Consider the following 18,900-nt stretch of genomic DNA (forward strand, 5'->3'; position numbering starts at 1 on the left):
TCTGTGGCTTTAATCAGCCATCTGATTGCATCCCACTACCCACAATTGTGCCGTGCATCATGCTGAGTGCCAAAGCAGGAGGCACTTTATGATCTATGGCGACGCTGACCTGCTTATCTAATTGCATTAGTTAGCTTTCCTTGGGGCATTATTGAGATTATAAGGACGCACAGTCCTTTGTCATTTGGATCGAATGAGTATCCGTTGTCAGCGTTTGATGCATTAGCTTCAGACGGAGTTGAACAAACAAGTCACTTCTTTTAATGCTTACAACAGTCTGGAGTCCTTGAGCGCCCAAGGAGGAAAATGTGACCGAGGCATTCAGTATTTCACTTTCTGAAAGACAGCGCCAAGCCGTGTGATGCTTTGGAGGCTCCTGGCTTGTCACGCTGCCATCTCGCATGTTAAGTTTACGTTTTACAGACACAACACTCAATTTGTTTTTCCTTTAAGCCTCTATCGGGGAAAACAAAGTCACCGTCACTGTCACATGATAACAGGATCAAACAAGAATAATGATTAAGTTGGTTAAGTGGCAAAATAGGAATTCAAGAGATCCCCCACTTCCTGATTTAGATGTTTCCTTCTAATTAAGACGGGAACTCCAGACATCAACTGAATTAAAAGAAAAAAAAATAACCAATAAACTATCAACAACATTTCAATGCTGAAGACATGACAGCGTCTTGCAGGGCTTACCTGAGGTTGCTAGTTTGGGCAGGCGGCTCTGGGTGTCCTGGGCGTGGCTGCTGCAGGTCACTGTGGGGTCGGAAAGGGAGTGACCCATGCTGGTAGGAGTATGCAGGCGGGATTTTGCGAGGGAAGGCACTTTCACACCGGGCCGTGAGGAGTCTAGGTGAGAAGAAGGAGGCTCCGGATCAAACTCAGCCAAGCCGGCGGTCACGGCACCGGGACTGGACTCCGACTTAGGGATGTGGCGGCTGCTGGCTCTAGTGACAGAGTCGGGGAGAGGGAAGGTGCCAATCCCGCTGTCCAGCGTTCTCATCTGACAGCCGGAGCCTAAAGGGACAGGAAGAGGTGGGTGATGTCCAGGAGAAGCAGGGAACGGTGGAAAAGAGAGGTGTGTAGGTTCACATGCAGTGGAAGGGCTTGTGGGCAAATAGGGCTTCTGTTGAGGGTTCAGATACACACAGGGAGAGAAAAAAGCATTTAGAGCTGTAAAATAACCGCTATTGGTGGCAAAATAGGCCATGATGAGATAATTTCATGGTCGGAGGAACATGCTTAGTTATAACTGCAGTGACACAATTTCAAAGCAATGTGACGCGAGAAAACACCTGCTGCCAGCCTGCTGGAAAGGAAACACCAAGTCAAGCTCGAACCGAGGACAAGTTCCTCTGCTTCGCCCAGGCTCACGCTGAGCTGTGATTGGGAGACTGGACAGCGAGTCGCAACAGATGGACGCCTTTTTTGAAAAAAAATCATGTTTTGCCAACGCTCGACTCAGGCGGGAACAGATGGATCGGCGTGCAGCACAGCCCAGGTCCCTCTAACTGTGAATAATAACGTCTGTACCACAATAACCAGCGATTTTGCAGAAGTAGAATTTGTAAAAGTGAAAAGGTTGGATGGTGTTTTACGAGTCTTTTATTGAACAGGTGTTGACAGCGCTGCGTTATTTACTTTACGCTTGACCTTGTGTGTGATCAATCCTCTCTAACCTTCATTTATTTCCTTTAACATATCTGTAAGTAAAACCCAGATGTGCATGTTTTTTCACAGGTGGATCAATAGCTTTTCTCATAGGGATACAAGAGCCGCTCGAGCGTGACACGACAACTATTGATCCATTTCCTCCTTTGATTAAGAAACGATTGCATCCCTCTCCAAATGTCAAAGCATTATTAAGAAACTAGAGACGGGAGCGTTCAGTGAACTTAAACGTTAGCGTCCCAGACAGTATGAAGTGGATCACATGACAATGAAGAATTTAGAAGATTGATTGAGCGTTCATTAGTATATTCTACACATTACATATTAATCATGTCTTCAAGTTTTTCCCTCAAACATTTATTCGGACCCAATCAAGAGTTGAAAGTGAAATTGCAGTGCATAAATGTCTCATGTTGTTGTTTTTGTGTACTTCTTTCACATATTACGCCATACATGATGAACCTGTGAAATAACAACTCGGTGTTTGGTATTCAGTATCCACAGATGGCACATTATATTGCACATGTATCTGTTGTGAGTTAGCGTAGGTTGGTGTTCTCTGACAGAACTCACAACGTGCTCCATAACAGCATACAAAAGTCAACCAGGGACATCGATCTGACCTTTAGAGTGCATTATGGATCTGATATGAACATGTGGAATATATACAAATGGCACAACTGCACGACTGAATCCCACTTGCCTCAAAATGCATCAGAACTTTAACAAGCTTCACTTCAAGTCTACAGGCAACAACAGCTGGACGTAATCTAGTCTTTCCTGGGCTCACAATCATTTCTTTACACAACCTCCAGGTGCTTTCTTTTATACATTTTAACGTGTAAAACTGACATCAAACAAAGGAAAGAGTCGTCTCCAATACCTATAATCCCTATCTAGGAGTCCATATGTTCAGGACACACAGCAATACAAGCTTCATTCTGCTATAAAGGGCAAAGTTAAGGTTTTATCAGCAACTACAACTACAACTGCTTGCTGATACCCTTGTGATACAAGGAGGAAACTCAACATTACCACTTAAGAGGCTTTGATTGATACGTTGAGAGAGAAAGATCTGACCCTGGAAGACGCTAAGGGGATGAATCTGTGCTTCGGATTTATTAAAAGTCGCTCTGAGATTCATCTTTAAGTATTCGGCAGTAATGAGGCTTTTATAGGGTGTAGAGTTGAGCTGAAAACAATCCCCAATCCAGTCAAAACCCTGCATTTAAACTGTATATAGTCTTTTTTGTATCATTCTTATACATACAATACGATGAGCGACGTATAATAGCAAAGTCCAGAGTCCACATTTAGAAGCATTTTGCTTGTAACATGAGCTGCCAGAGTGAAAGCATTAATATGATTAATGTGTTTGTCTGGCATTAGGCCTGCGAATGCCACATTTCAGCAAGACGTGACATTAAAGCAGCGCCGAGGAACTTTGAGCCCCAGTAGCTGAAACTTCTGCGAAATATTTAATTAACACAGATTGGATGCGCTTTAGCTGGGCACAGTATGAAAGGGAACCCAGTTCATCAGGAACACAGAAACAATTAAGCGTTATATAGTTGGCACTGACCCATTATGAGCTCAAGTGACTCAAGCCTAAACTGAGTCTAGGAATAATTCGATTAGTGACACCGCATAATTTAAAGTCTTCAAACTACAAGAATAAGTTAAATTGAAGACAATAATCTCGTAAAATATGGATTATTTCCACCGGCACCCAACCCTGACGCCAACATATGGCTCAGTTATAATTAAAAATGTCTCGTTGCAGCAGAAAAAGTGAAGTCGCGGTTTAATCATCACAATGTGTGTATCTTCAATATGAATAGGATTGACAAATACAAACTTGATAACAATAGCAAACATTTTCAACCAGTATGTAAATTTAGTAGTGTGTGTTGACCTATTGAAACACATCAACGAAAACCAAACACCCTGTCTGTTTTTACTCAGTGTGCACAAAAACACTTTGGCAAAGGGGGGATCAATTTGTTTTTATGCACATTAAAGCATTGCAAAGAGAATATAAAAGCAACAGGGCTGTGTAACTGTTCTACACACCGGATAAAGTCATCACCCTGAGAGGTAGATGACAACGAGACAAAGCTCTAATATCCCACTGAGTGACAAAACGAGTGGCACGACACATCCACTAAGCAGCAGTTACACCCTCTCATCCCCCAAACTGAATTACACACCACCTTGCACCTTTGTCGCACTGCGGTAATAACCATCATCATCTCGTCTCAGAACTCGTTTGATGCCTTTATTTTTCCCACTCCTGAGTTGCTCAGGCACGGTAAAAATATCAGACAGTGGCACATCAATCACCTGACGCCATTGTCAACATTGTGTTTCGCAGCCTCCGCTATTTCCCCTGTGGAAATGGCAGAGTGGCAGCAAAGGGAATCAGCCGGCGGAGGGATTGAGCTGTCGATCACATCAGAAAATCACAAGTGTAAAATGTCTGGATGCTCTGCTGCATCGACTGATTTGCGGTGATAAGTGACGGCTAAGCTGTGAGCTGACGGATATGAAAACCCAGTGACTTAAATGAGGCAATGTGAAATTCTGCCCGTATAACAGATCAAAATAAAAGTTGGCAGAAGGAAAATTTCACACATTTCCATTTTGGGATAGAGCTCCCTGTGCATTTTTAGACACAATCAATCAGAAGTGTTAGTTTTCTGGTGAAATGTGCCCTTAGAAGCAGAAGCAGGGCCTACCTATCACGTGGTCTTGGCATGTGTTGTCTGGGATGCGGCCCTCTTCTTTTTCAGCCCTCAGGTTGATCTTCTCGGTCATGATGAGAGTCTGGAAAAAGGATTTAAAAAATATATGTGAGCACCCAGGAAAACACCCGGGAACATGACAAGAATTGACCTAAAAGCTTTACAAAGTGATAAAGTTATCCTTCTGAAATGTGCCTACATGCAGCGGCGTATTGAATAAGAATCACTTTTCCTTTGGCAAAGCTTCCTTTGAGGCAATTTGTAGCGGAAATTTAGCATGAAAAGATGGAGCTATATTGTACAGATCTGTGTACTTATGGCTTTGCAGATGAAGAGACAAGCTTCTGGCACTGTGAAATATATTCACTTGGCTTCCTCCTCTTCTTCGCCTTCTTCTCCTTCTTCTTTTATTGGCATTTTTTTATGTTTTGAAGTTTGGTTCAAGGTAACTGCCGCTCTCTCCCGCCGTACTTAAATTGGGTTATTACAAAAACGTGCTCTTAGGCTGGTGTAAGAGGAGAGTTGAGGTCATTAACCATCACTCTTTTGTTGCATTTCTGCAGGGAGAAGATAGAGGGAAAAGGCTGGGAGGACGGTATTAAATGGCCCCTTTGTCAAATTGAGTGCCTGCGATAAGGGGCTTCTCCATGTTATCAAAATTTCTCATCATCTGGGTTAAATTTCATGCGTTATGCGGCGAGACTCTCTTTTGGGTATTCTATCCCACCGTTACATCCATTTTGCTTTTTATTGCCGTCTCCCTCACTTCTTCCCACTCTTTCCCTCATTTTTCTGGTCTTTACTGACAGAGAATAAAGACCAAATATGCACGCTCATAATTGTAGCTTTTTTCGCTTGTTGGTATGACTTCTAAAATCATGGAGTTGAAAGTAGTAAAAAGTGTGACTGTGTTTTTTTTCTGTGCTGTGTGTGTGTGCTGTGTGAGGTATGGTTAAAAAACCTCCACTCTGCAAACATTCTGGGCAGAAAATGAAAAAGTAGGCGATGAATTGTAGGCTGAGTCAGAGCACAGTGTGAATCGATAGCGTCGTCAAGGGGATGAGATGTTGAGGAGGAGGCGGCGGTGTTGACATGTGCAAGCGTGAAGTGAAAAAGCAGAGCTAGAAAACTGAGATGGCTATAGTGGATTTAGTAGTGTTTCAGTTGTGTTGCCGTGGTTTCAGCGAGACTTACAGCGTTGTTGGTACAGATCTCCACATCTCCCTTCATCTCACTGTGTTTCGTGGGTGTGGAGATCCCAGGCAGCAATGGAGCCACCGGGCTGCCCTTCACAGCAGTCCTGCGAGGAAAGACAATTTGATCTAGTTTAGTTTACTGAAGTCTAGTTTTCATGTCTTCTCGTTATCCACACTCCTTCTGCTGTGATTAATGTTTGCAGATATAGTTGATAAGTATCTGTCAGCCTTGTTATGTCAGTAGTGAAGGGTATGAAATGTGTTCTTGGCTCAAAGACACTTTAAGAGTCGTGAGTATGTGTTTGGATTCTGGTCTAAGACGTGCTAACGTTCAGTGGAGTGGTGCTATAACTCAAAAAGACAGCTCTTGTTTGTGCTGTTTATTAGTAAGTTCCTTTAAATTCACAAAGTTAATACAACAGCATCTCTTGTTTATTAACCCAGGGAGCCCAACTGATGTGGGTGCACTACACACCCTCTGCTATTAGGCTGCTAAGTGTGTGTGTCATTTTATTTAAATCCAAAGCTCTGCACGAAGTGTTGGTTGCGTGCAGTTGTCTTTGCAAGAATACCAACATTTTCTCGTCAATGTCAAAGACAGATGCTCACAGGCAGAATTCCAGCATTAAACAATCAGCACAGCAGAATTCAAGAAGAAGAAGCTGTATAAATGCCAGTTTACTGGTTATGTTAGGTGTTGCTTTACTGACCTGACAAGAAGCTCTTTCACAAACTGGTCTTTGCCGATATAGGCTGTGGAACACTGGATCTGGCTGGCAATCTGCCCCATCTGATTGTTGCAGTGGTCCATGATGGAGCTCAGCTTGTTGCTCATCTCTGACAGATTCTGCGCCTCCTGACTGTCTTTGTGCTGGTTTTCATTCTTTTTCTTGTCCTTCTTCTTGTCAGACTTTGCCTGTTTGACCCCTAGCACCGAGCCAATCTTCAGCTCTTTCTTCTCCTCTTTTCCCTTGGGAGAATCTCCTTTCTTACCGCTCACAGCTGGAAGTTTGCTTTTACGGAGGCCGAACCAGTTTGCCAGAGACGGGCCTGTCTTTTGTTTGACCTCGCTGGCAGTGACCTTCTCTTGTTCATGACATTTCTGCACGTTCTCTTCAATTCCCATCATGACTTTCTCCTCAATGGTGCAGAATGCTCCGCTGATTTTTTCTTCCTCTGTATCTAGGGGCTTGTTTGTGGAGTTGCTCTGGGTTTTGACAGCCCTGCTCAGGTCTGGCTCATTGGCAGTGGTCACTTTGCCTCCTGTGTCAATCACTGGGGTTTCTGAATTATAGATACAAGATGACGGAGGCTGAAACTGTGGATGAGAAGCTACTTTCACTGGATGCCGGCCATTTTTCAAACCAGTCCTGACAGTGATGGGTAAGCTACGTACCTCTTTTTGAGGTTGGGAGGGAAGTGCCTCCCCCTTCATTGTGCCTTGTAATCCCTCAGATCTGGAACCCGATTTAGAAGTCTTCTCAGGGAGGACATTGTGACTGTTCGACACCGTCATGCCTCCATACTGGCTGAGTCTATTACTAGGAGAGCGAGCAGGGCTGTCAACTAATCCAACACTGGGTGCCTCCAAAGAACTCTGTCTTGTCAGCGAGTTTCCCCGCTCGCCTGAGTTGGTGATGATTTGTGTTCGGATTTTTCCCGGACCGTCTAGCATGTTGATGTTGGGTTTCTCAATGTAGTTGGTGCTAAAACTCTGGCTACGAGCTTTAGCCCCGTTCATCCCCAAGGCTGGCTTTAGGTGAGGTTTGGTTGTAACAGATATAGATCTCAAGAAAAGCTGGCTTCCCCTTTTCCCTTGATCAGAAACCTCCCCCTCCTCTGGCAACACAGCAATGTGTGCTTCCCCTTCCAATAATCTGCCCAGGACTTCACCTTTATCCTCCACGCTGGAAATCTTGGGTGGTGAATCAATACTGTACTCTGGCTGGGAGCTGTCACACTGTGTTGAAGTATATGTAGTCACATTGTCCTTGGAAACTGAGTTGATATGATCTTTCTCATGTTTGCCAGGTATAGAGGGGGTGTTTTTATGGCTTGGGGGAGATTTTAAGAAGGCCTTGAACCCCGTTGGTATGCGTGTCTTTGAAGCTTTCTCCACTGAGTTAGGGGCAGGTATAAATGAGCTGGTTGGACTTACTACAGCTTGGGGACTTACAATCTTACTATTTTGTTCCTCTACTTTACATTGAGGGGAGTCCTGAAGTGATACAGGTAAACAAACAGAGGTCTTCTGCACTGGCTGAGGGGTATTTTCGTGGGTAGATCCTCTCTTACTTGCAAAAGTGCTTTGAAGTGAGGAGCCTTTGATGGCGCTATAGGGTGGAGGAACATTCTTTGAGCTTTTAGGTGCATTTTCAGGTTCTGGAGCACACCCTGAGTTTGCAGAGGGGAGGTAGTGTTTTGTGGTTGTCCGCTTGTAAGTGCCTTTAGTAGGTGTCTGAGTTATAGCAGGGGACCTTTGAAGGTGCTGACTGGCTTTGTCGGCTAGTTTCTGAGGTGCAAGTGCAGTCCCATAGCCTGCATCCAAGTCTAAACAGTCTTTATCCTTGATGGGTAGTGTAGATTGCATATTTGGTACAGGTGGGGGGTGGTAGCTTGGGGGTGGACCCCTCACAGTGGTTTGTGTTGATAGTTGAGCCACCCTAGGTTTATGTGCTTGAGGTGACAATTCATAATTTGGTTTGATCAGTAAAGAGGTGGTGCGGCCAGGGGGTCGGGGAGGTGAAGGGGACCTGAGTTCATTTTTACTGGTTTCACAGTGTTTGTCTCTGGTTGGCTGCTCACTGTTGTCAGCAAATTCCAGGTGCCTCCTAGAGAGGTGAGGAGAACTGGAGGTAGAGCCCTTAGTCCATTCAGTCCTGCTGGGGAGTTTGGCGTTTACCGCCTTTGGGCTCTGTGAGGCCTTAATGAACCTGGACAGTTTTACTGTAGGAGAGGAGGGGGATTTGTCCTGACGACAGGTTCCTGAGTTTCCACTGTTACTTGGTTCAGTGGTGGAGCCCTTAGAAAATCTAAGAGGGGACGCAGAAGGTTTATTACGACCAGGAATCTTCAACTGACTGGACTTGGAGCCAGATGAATCATTCACGGGAGAAATGAAATGACCTTTACTAACTCGACTAGTTGTTGGGGGTTTGATCAGTTTTCTTTGTGGGGTCAAGTTCACTGATTGCATCTCTGCACTGCCCTCCCTGCCAGTGCTCGCTTTGCTAGTCCTGCTCTGATATTCAGGTGGTTTTTCAGGAGATTGGAGAACAGTGTAGTTTCGCGCATTTGCAGATTTTTGCCTTGTTGGCCTCTCTTGGGGAACCAGATCTGAGTAATCCACGACTGTCTTACTAACTAAAATGTCACTTGGAGACCCAATACCTGCAGCAGGCTTCAGAGCACAGAGCTCAATAGGCTCTCCCTCTGCATCGAATATTGCCAAGATACTCTCCTCTGACTGAGTACATGTAACACTTAGTTTGGGCTCCTTAATTAGGCTAAAGGGCCGGGGCCTCCCATCCGCAGATTGGGTACGCCCCTGGTCCCGTCGCAAGCACTGTTGTGTGAGCAGCTTGGCAGCATCCCTCGAAAGCCTCTTGGGGTCCCTCTCTACTTCAATCCGCTCTGTTGGTTGGTTAAAGGACGTGTGGATGTCACTGGACTCTGAGTGGAGTTCTTCAAGATCATCTGGGTCTGAGAGGTGATTGGAACCCTCGGGGTCAGAGGGGTTGCGAGCAAAGTGCAGCATTGATGGTTTTGTGAAAGCAGATTTACGTTCTCCCTCAGGGAGGAAACTATTAATGAAGCTCATGAGCTTCTCAGGACGCTCTTTCGAGTCATAGCCAGGAGGGTGTTTGGTAGCCATGGGGCCTGAGCCACCATCACCACCAGCTCCACTGTCCTGTATCCCCTCCCAGCTGCACAAGCTGTCTGAAATGCTGTGGGAAAGCTTCCTGCTGTAAAACCAGCTGTCCTTGGTAGGGACATTGTCTCTGCGACTGGATTGTGCCAATTCATCGTCTGCGTCATCAGAGTCATTAGAAAACTTTCTGACCCCCAAACCAGAGGCACAAGTTCTACCCATATGTGGAGGCTTAGAAACTCCTTTACTGCTGCTCTTGATTCCCAGGGAGTAGATACCCTCGTTGGAGTTCATGCAGTCTGATTTGGAGACCTTGGATGAAGCAGAGGAACTCCGGTGCTTCCTCCTTTGGAGCTTTCTTAATCCCTCCAGTATGCGACTCTCCTTGCGTCTTGTGGGTTGCTGTTCCTCGCAACAGATGTTACTCGGTGCAGAAGACCCCAAACTCAACCGCTTCTCCCAGGTCAGTGATGACTAAAGGGAGGGGAGAGAGACCAGGTTAAACGCATTGTACTCTTTATGTATGGGACTACTTATTAATTGTATGGAAATTAATTGAATTGCATCGTGTAATTTAAGCGTGGCTTACCAGTTTTCCACAGGAGAATCCATCATTCCAGGTGTATGAGCCACTGGAGAACTCACTGCACGCGCTCGACAGGGACAACTCGCTACTGCTACGGCTGCTGCGTTGGTATAAAGGGGCTGGTACCGTCAGGCTCAGCTGGCTCAGACACTTTGCCACAGACACACCTGACTTTCCATTCAACTGGATCTCCTATAAGATAAAAAAAAGGAGGCATGACAGTCTAGTAAGAAAACAAATGACCTTAAACCTGTAGAATATCCCCTCTGTACACTCATATTTGAGGTTAATTCCTGTATCCAAAGTATTTAATGTATAAGATGTTTGGTTGATTTACACATTTTTGGCCTTAGACCTTGGAATGTGTCTCGCTCTCTCTTCACACTCCCGACTGAAGGTGGTGCAGTATTTGTGCATGTATAGACAAACAGATGTGTTAACCATTCTCCCATTCTCATAGCACACATTGGAGAGTTTATCAGGGGGCATTCTCAGGGGAGTGAAAGAGTTAGAGTATGGAAGCGAACTCACTTTCAGTCTGTTATGCATAATACATAAGATGACTAATGTACCGCACTGTCCTATGGAGTCATTTTTACTGACGAGGCCTCTGAATCGATGGTTTGCTGGTAATATGACAAGGATTTATTCCTCTTAGTGCCAAGTGATACTGCCAGCTCTTCTTGCTGAGAGCGAAGGAGGGGTCACGCTGTCAAATATTTAGGTAGGTATTTTAATCTCTTGTAATGATTTCTTGGGGGTTGGTTGGGGGGGCAGGGGGTGTATACACGCATTATTAATGCTACCTAGCAGAAGATGGAGAAACGATGCCTCCTGCGTGTTTCCCATTAAACTTACATGGGAGGGAGAGTCGGCATTCCTGGAAAGCAAGAAGGCTTTGCTTCTCTCTGGCTCCAGAAGTAAATCTGCTGCAGACAGATCCATGATGCGAGAGTGGAGTTTCTGAAAGACACGAGGAAGGACACGGCGCAGTCTTAACAAAAGGCAAGAAAGAAAATATAACGGGAACAGCAAGAAAAGAAAACATTCAGAGCCTGTTCCAGACATCATGAGAACAATGAGTTTGAATAAGGCTCTGTAGAGTATAGAAGACAGCTCATTATGCTTCTATTAGTGTCTCATTTATAACTCCTGAAATATTTTAAATCCAGTCATTCCTTTAATTTGTTAAAGTGCAAATGTCAGAAAACACAAATGCAAACAAATATGTTTAACAGCTGGCTGTTGAAATTCCCTCCACCGAGGCTGTGCCGTACCCCCTCGTTCAAAGTCGACTAGAAATAACTAATACGAACAAAAAATAATGACATCAGGGAGTAAGGGAATCCTTGAATTTCTTTTTTTGCATTTTCTTTTCGGAGGGTTTGTATGTATTAATCTTAAAACTTGATTACACTGCTTTCCCTTTGCTCATATTAACTTAAACTGGAAATATACAGAGAAAAGACTTCATATGATGATACATTTCCTGAAAACTGTCAAATTCTGGGGAATGCATGTTTCTATCTACACAGAAAAACCATAAAGAGAGAGCCAACTTCAAAGCAGAGCTTTTTTATTTCATATTTCAACCCCATTAAATTCTGATTTTGATCCGCTCTTTGTGTTTCATGAAATTATACCTGGCATTTTAGTGGAGGGTAAACTCTTTCTATAATACCCCAACGTTTTGCTTTCCACCTCTGAATGAAACAGAGAAAAGCTTCCTTTGTGTTACTGCACATCTAAGGAAAATCATTCAGAAACACTCAGTACACAGACCCTCGCTTTACTCTGAGATGCATAATATAATGACACTTCGCCCTCACTGATGAGAAGGTAATGGTGCCATGGAAACAGATCAATGCCCATTTTTACATCTTTTCTCTGCAGTATATAAGCACTATTATTAGAATTTCAAAACTATGAGACCCTGCATTATGGCAAACACTTCATTCATTAGGTCCAAAGTTGGTGAAAATGTTTAGGATTTGTGCTCTTTATCACTTTTTTAAGTTGTCGTTCCGATTTCGCAGCCTTTAAACAAAAATGTGTGCTGCTCTGGCGCCGCATCGCCGGGCTCCATCATACCGCTGATGTCCACACGGGATGGGATGGGATGGGATGGGATGGGGAGTGGCTGAGGTGACACGGGAGGGTCTGATCTTATCGTGGGGTGCTGGATTTCACCTCCTCAGCATCCTCATCAAGGATTCAGTCAATAATGTCACGGGGGCCACTGGTGGAAAGGTACTGGAGGGCAATGGTGGATGACAAGTGGGCGGACAGGGACGGATGGGCGTAACGCGGCTGCATTGGTGGTTCAAGGCCAACGGCAAAGTCACCAGCTTTAATGTTGAAATAGCCACTAATGCGAGCAAAAGGGCCCGCAGCAAGGCCACGCCCATGTTTTTGTTTGCAGATACTTCACGCTGATATCTGTCTTTTATCTAATGTTATTCGATTCTCAAGCCAAAACCTGCATCACGTCCTTCTCCTCGCTCGTCGCCATCTCAGTAAAGTAGTTCTTCATTTAAAAAGGCAGAATCGATCATCATGTCCATCGTCTTCACAGTAAATTAAGCTCTTCAGTATTAGTATGCAATACATATCACTACTACTTAACCGTAATTATTAACTACAAATAATGTGTGGATAATTTCAAGATTTAAGGACATTTATTACCTTTTTCCTTTATTTAAATTGTATTTATTCGTTTATTTATTTCATTTCAATTTACTTTTACTATTTTTTTTTTTTTTTCATTTAAGTTTTTTTTCCTATTCTCAACAGAAACAAACTTGGCCCTTGTCTCTATCCGTCCATTATGTCATGTATGCTGCAAAATCTCTCCATTGCGCAGGATTTGTCAGCAATATGCCAGAATTTATAATTATTCAGAAAAAGAGATCAATTTTGCTATAAAACCACTTATATGTTTGCTGTGAGAGGTAATTGGACCGTACAAACTGCACAAAGCCTGAGCCATAATGAGGTCGCCAGGGTCATTTAGCGTCTTCGAGGTCCCTAGGTGACTCATCTAACTCACAGCATTTGTCCCGGTAATGGACAACTCCATCGCTGCTTACTTGTCCTGTCTTGACAATATTGCAGAGTGAATAACTACACCTGTTATTTTCACATTTTCGACATTGATAAGTAAGCAAGAAAGGCGCATGCTAGCTTCATCTGCTGTCGTTTTCCAGGGGATGGATGTCATTTTTGTCCAAACCAGGCGTCTGAAGGTGACTCTTTATCTGAGAAACTAAAGATGCCCACGAGGAATTAGAGAACATTTAATTACTGATAAGCACAAGAATAGAAATAGAACAAATTAAGTCTCCTGCTCCTTGAAGCCTCAGACGGAAGCTGAATATATTTGGTTGTAATTTTGTGATCAATCACTGTCGACAATCTGGGTTATTTTGGCATGAAAACAGTGGCAAAAAGGAAGGAAAACGGATCATATTCAGAGAAATGTGAGAAAAAAAAATGTTTAGAACAGTAACAGCTTGAATGGTAATAAACACACTTTAAAGCCAAGAAAAGGTAATGATTAGGATTCCTGGAGAGTGTTGGAGCCACTTTTCCATTCTGACATACAGTAAATTGCAGCAAAAATAGACTTTTTCGCACCTCTCCTACGCATGGCTGCTGCAGAGCTCGTAATGGAGCTGCTGAACATTGCGTAGCAGCGTGACGGCAATGTGATTAATTCTTAATATTGAATCACCAGCTGATGGGGGGAGAGCGAGAAACAACACTTTTAAATAACAAGGCCGAGTTGCTGTGAAGAAGAAAAAGAGTATCAATCCAAGTGGGAGCGGTGTGTGCGTTCGGTTTTTCACGCTGCACATACAGACGTTTAAGTTGACATTGAATTCAATATCATCGCCCACACACACACACACACACACTCAGCAAAAGAATCCGTCTCCAAACAAACATGTCGTCAAAGTTCATGACACACACACATACACACACATACACACACACACACCCCGCAAAAGCCTATTCCACACAACCTTGAATCGTCAGAGAAAACATCTCTGAGCTCTTTGGTTCATGTTTGCAGGCTGGATTACAGCTCTCGCTCCCTACAAAGGTGTCATCAGTTTCCCCCCTAAAGCCTTTTATATCGCAATTTCACCTGACATTGTCCAATCACGGCGCCTGGAACCGACCGAGGAGCTTTCCAATAGACCCCAACTGGAGCTATTCCTCTTTTGCATTTCTTTCCCTTCTTATGTCTAACTCGCCCTCACTCCTTCTGCATTTCTGCTATCTCAGCTCTCTCTCTCTTTTCTTATCAACCTACTCCCCCCGGCTTGCCGTCTTCTCCTTCTCGTCTCTCTTTCTCCTCCATTCGTCCCGTCTCCGCCGACCCACACTGACAGCTACATTTGCTTCCTGTTCTTTAGGCGGGTTGATGCTTTCGTTTTGACAGGGAGAAGCCCGGCGGCAATTTGTACAATTAAGTGAAATCCTGAGTTTCATTGTTACTCTGTCACACAGCTGAAGTGGGTGAAGTGTGATGTGGTGGACAAGTGCTGTAGTCCTGCTTTTAAAATTCCCAAATGACCTAATTCATGTTCAGAAAATATCTATTAGCTGTTAAACGTATTCTAAGAGTTGATGTTGATTCTATGCATGGTATCTGGAAGAGCTGTAATATAAACGCCAATATGCAAAACAAAACTAAGGAAAATGGAACAATAAAAATGTGTTTTTTTCATTTTCAGTCACAGATAAGTAAGCGGGAGTAAATGGAGTCAGTCAGTAAGTGCAATCTTTATATACAGAAATACAAATGTTTGAGTAAAGTAAACTTTACATCAAAGCTGTACTTAAATCAATGTACTTGCTGCACAATGTGGCTCCATCTGACTCATTATAACACTCACAGACCCATTTCGAATGTGAAGAGGATCATTGGAAGCTTTTTCTGGTAAAGTAACATAAAACTGGAGCCTGGTGAAACATAAGGAGGATATTTAAAATATATTTCAGGCTATGTTTAGTTTACATTTGTGTTTCTACAAGGAAACGCCGAACGACTGCAAAGATATTTTGACTGGAAATTAGATTAACGACACAGCGACAAAGGAGCTGTCTGCGCTTTAATGTCCACCGCCTTGTGACCCTGCAATAATATTCTGACGCTCCCTAAGTATGAGTTCACCTACTTGTAATTGGATCTACCGGCTTTCCAAGAACACAAACAGAATTCTATTGATTTATTTTCCCTTTCTGTTTAACCTGTCCTCTCACACTGGTCGCTCTACTGTTGTAACTTCCGGGTTCCTACAGACCTGGTAAGTGATCCCGAAAATGCATCCGGATACCGAGAACGCATTTGGATTCAACCCGTAAATGGAGTCCGACATCAGACAGATTTGTGGATGGTTGTGTGTGGTTGTGTGTGCGTGTGTGCGTGTGCGTGTGTGCGTGTGCTCGCGTGTGCGCGTGTGTGTGTGTGTGTGTGTGTGTGTGTGTTACGCAGCTGTTCTTGGATCTGTGGATTTAGATTCATAACCAACGTTCATAGAATATTTGTCGCCATATTCACCTTTGTGTTCCTTGCTTGCGACTAGCTAATGTGTAGACAGTAACAAGCCGCCATGCGTGTGTGAGTGTGTATGTGTGTTGTAGGTGTGAAGATATGTAACAGAAAGTTACTTGTAGCAGGAGGTCAGAGGCAGGTTTGATCCGCTGTTGGAACAAAACGCTCAGCGCCCGATTCTGCTGCTCCAGGTCGAACACTCGGGTCCGCAGCTTCAGACATTCCTCTCTCAGATCCTGATTGGGAAGCAACATTAGCATTAACGCACAGTTGAACACAATGAACTAATGAAGGTAATATCATGTGCTGCTGAAATCAGATTCCATGGGAAAATGTGAGGCTAACCTTTTGGGTGAGAAGCGCCTGCACCACTTGATTAGCGACCTGGAAAAAAAGACAAAGAGAGAAATTCATGTGGCTGCTTTAGAACGTAGATAAAAGTAGTGTCCTAAATGTAATGTGAACAATGTAATTGTAGCTTAACTACGACGCACCCGTTTGTAGAAAACTCATTAGCAGGCTTATCAGATATGATGCTAGCTGACAATTTGTTGTTGTTGCTTTCAGAGGTCATTACAGTGACATTCACTAGCTTACTAACTGCCGGTTGTGCAAAGTATACGTTATATTAGCCAGTGTATCTTAAGGGACAAGCATAGAAATGTGTTTCAAGTTTGAATATTGTGAAAAAGTTCAATACTGTAGACTCACAGTGTCGCACTCTAATCAGCTGATTAACTCAAATCACCGGCAAAGGTTGTTCACTGCTGAGCCTTTAAATTGTCTCAGTCTGGTTCAAGTAGGCTGTATAATTTTGGGGAACATATTCAAATTTATTGAGATGCATCTGTATATGTATGTATATATCTGGATTTTAAACACCGCCGTAATCCCTCATCCATATTTATGCCAAAGTGGAATTATGACAAACTGGATTGAACGCAGTGGTACAGTTCCTTTGTGGAATGGGAAGTTCCTGCTAATGCACCTTTGGTTGTTTGTGTGTACATGGAGTCGTTTTTAATCTCGCTGGCAGGGATGGCTAACTCTTGCCCACCCTTGTGGCGCTGGTATTGACGAGGTGCGGCTGGTGTAGGGGCGGAGGTGTGGCGGGCTTTAAGTGCTGTTGTGCCTCAGAGTCAAAGCACTTCACACCCGCCCACAGGCCCACAGACCACAACACGGATCGAGCGGCGGATCTGATTACTGTCCATTGATTGCTCATTAATGCTGTGTGAAGCCACATCATCTCTCTCCCTCGCCCCCTCTTTCTCTCTCTCTCTTGCATTCCGTGAATAAGCAGACGCATGAAATGAACAGTGCGAGTTTCAGATCTGCCTGTGAAAATTGTGGAACATCAAACATAACCTGGCTTAATGAGCCTGAGCGCCGAATCTGAGAGCGGTTGCTGGTGGCCAATTTATACTTTTAAGTTCGGAAAATTTGATACAACTAATTAAACGACAAATACGGCCTACCCACACACACACACGGTCTGGAATTGAAAGAAGCAGCTGGTCTGACATAAAAAATAATCACCCCTTCTGTTACCGAACAAACTTTAGATTTTCTGCTCTTGCTGCGTGAGAGACCCTGGGGGCGCAGTTGTTAGGGAGACACGCGGCCCACCGTCATCAAAGCGGCATCATTACCGAGCTTTACTGTTGACAAGTAAACACCAGAGCGGAGCCATTTTAGTGAGGAGGAGGAGGAGGAGGAGGCGAGGTCAGGCAAAAGCAACTCTCATCCTTCATCCTTTTTCTCCTCTCTTTCTTTCATGTTTTCATTCATCTCGTTTGTTCCAGGACATGTGACTCGGTGAGCAGCCAAACCAGCGAGTAGACGGGTCCCAAAGTCGCTTCAGCAGCAATGACACAAGGTCAAACCGACTTAGAAACGGTCATAATTACTGCAAAAATACTGACAAATAATCATATCAAGCAGCCATATCACCATTATGTTAATGAGTTTCTAATAGCGCCACCATCAGGTTATTTGTTGCTTCTTATTTGCTTTTGGAAGTAAATTAGATTTGCGCAGCAAAATAGGATTCTCTTTATTTATGTTCCAGCACAGTGAGGCAGAAGTAATCCATAGGCTGCGATATTGGAGATGAGCTCAGGTTGCGTCTCACGGCTAATATTAGCCTCGTTATTGCATAAAGAATTATTCAGCAGCGGAAAAATATGAGACGCTGCTCTGTAAATTAATTGCTAATATTAACAATTCTCTCCCGCCGCTCTCATGCGGCTGAATTAGATTACCAACCTGTGGGAAGCACAATGTGCAACACGAAACCTCATTACAGCTTTAATATTACACTGCTGCGCGGCTCTTTGCCTGCACCAATCAGGTTACATCGCTTGTGATGCCTGCGTCCGTTTATTTGTTTGTATTTGTTTCCATGGTGATTAGTCATACGAAGTCCTGAACCAGTTCTGACGAGACTCTCTGGACTTTCCACATTGGTCAGGTAGGGCTTGTAGACTTCTTTATTTTGGGTCGGTATGCACAATTTAATCCCGATTCACGCACAGTTTCCTACTCTTTTCTCAATTAAAGCACATATTTAATTCGAACAAGACAGGATTTTTGCCTGTTCGTCCCTTGTTCGAAGGCCCTTTCGGCGTCCTTCATCTCCACACCATCCCCACTCACCTCATCCAGGCAGCGCTCATACTGCTCCCTCTGGCTCTCGTTTTCCAAGGCCAAAGCCGAGTTCTGCTCCTGCAAAAACAACAACAGGCACGCAATCACACACTGGAGGCAAACAAAGCTGACAACAGCACATGCAGACACTACGTAACACTTGCGCTGAAGGATCCCAGACTGGCCTTGTGAAAGGTCATGTGTCAGCGCTGAGGTTGGATGGCCAATGAAAAATATACAAAGCAATACCTCCAGAAAGGTCAGGGGAGTGGAAGTTATGCCGGTGAACTTTGGGGCGGCATCGAACCATCTGGTGTTTGGACCAAATAAGAATATCTCCTCTACTTGCCAAGCGATAAGGCGTCGCCCTATTGATCTCTGGGAGTTTCCAATTTGTCAGAGGCGGGCGGCGTATTAGCAGCTGTCAGCTTGGAGTCGGACAGCCTCGCTCCTCTCGCCCTATGGCCTTTAGCCCGGGCTGCCTGTGCCTTGATTAGATCCAGCAGCGTAATTACAACCCCAAACATTCCAATTATGCGATCGAGGAAGAAAGGCAACCTAATTAAAGCTGTAAAGCTGCTGTTATGTCACCATGACAACTTGTCTATGTAAGTTAT

At 44.1% G+C, this 18,900-nt stretch overlaps 1 protein-coding gene across 4 annotated transcripts in view; it reads right to left on the reverse strand.

The window, feature by feature from the left end:
* Positions 1 to 18,900, reverse strand: part of LOC143002372 (nck-associated protein 5-like) — a 99,229-nt gene that overhangs the window by 8,811 nt on the left and 71,518 nt on the right. For 3 of the 4 annotated variants that reach the window (XM_076152444.1, XM_076152445.1, XM_076152446.1), the window contains exons 8-16: positions 18,293 to 18,361; positions 15,980 to 16,018; positions 15,751 to 15,870; positions 10,930 to 11,034; positions 10,075 to 10,263; positions 6,325 to 9,959; positions 5,613 to 5,718; positions 4,413 to 4,500; positions 700 to 1,020 (exon numbers count right to left, since the gene is read on the reverse strand). In XM_076152444.1, coding sequence (XP_076008559.1) covers positions 700 to 1,020; positions 4,413 to 4,500; positions 5,613 to 5,718; positions 6,325 to 9,959; positions 10,075 to 10,263; positions 10,930 to 11,034; positions 15,751 to 15,870; positions 15,980 to 16,018; positions 18,293 to 18,361 — 4,672 coding nt within the window. The other variant, XM_076152447.1, reaches the window with a different exon arrangement.

The sequence above is a fragment of the Genypterus blacodes genome, unplaced genomic scaffold (genome assembly GCF_046128005.1).
Source record: "Genypterus blacodes isolate CSIRO-AG114 ecotype Tasmania unplaced genomic scaffold, CSIRO-AGI_Gbla_v1 ptg000056l_1, whole genome shotgun sequence".
Lineage (NCBI taxonomy): Eukaryota > Metazoa > Chordata > Actinopteri > Ophidiiformes > Ophidiidae > Genypterus > Genypterus blacodes.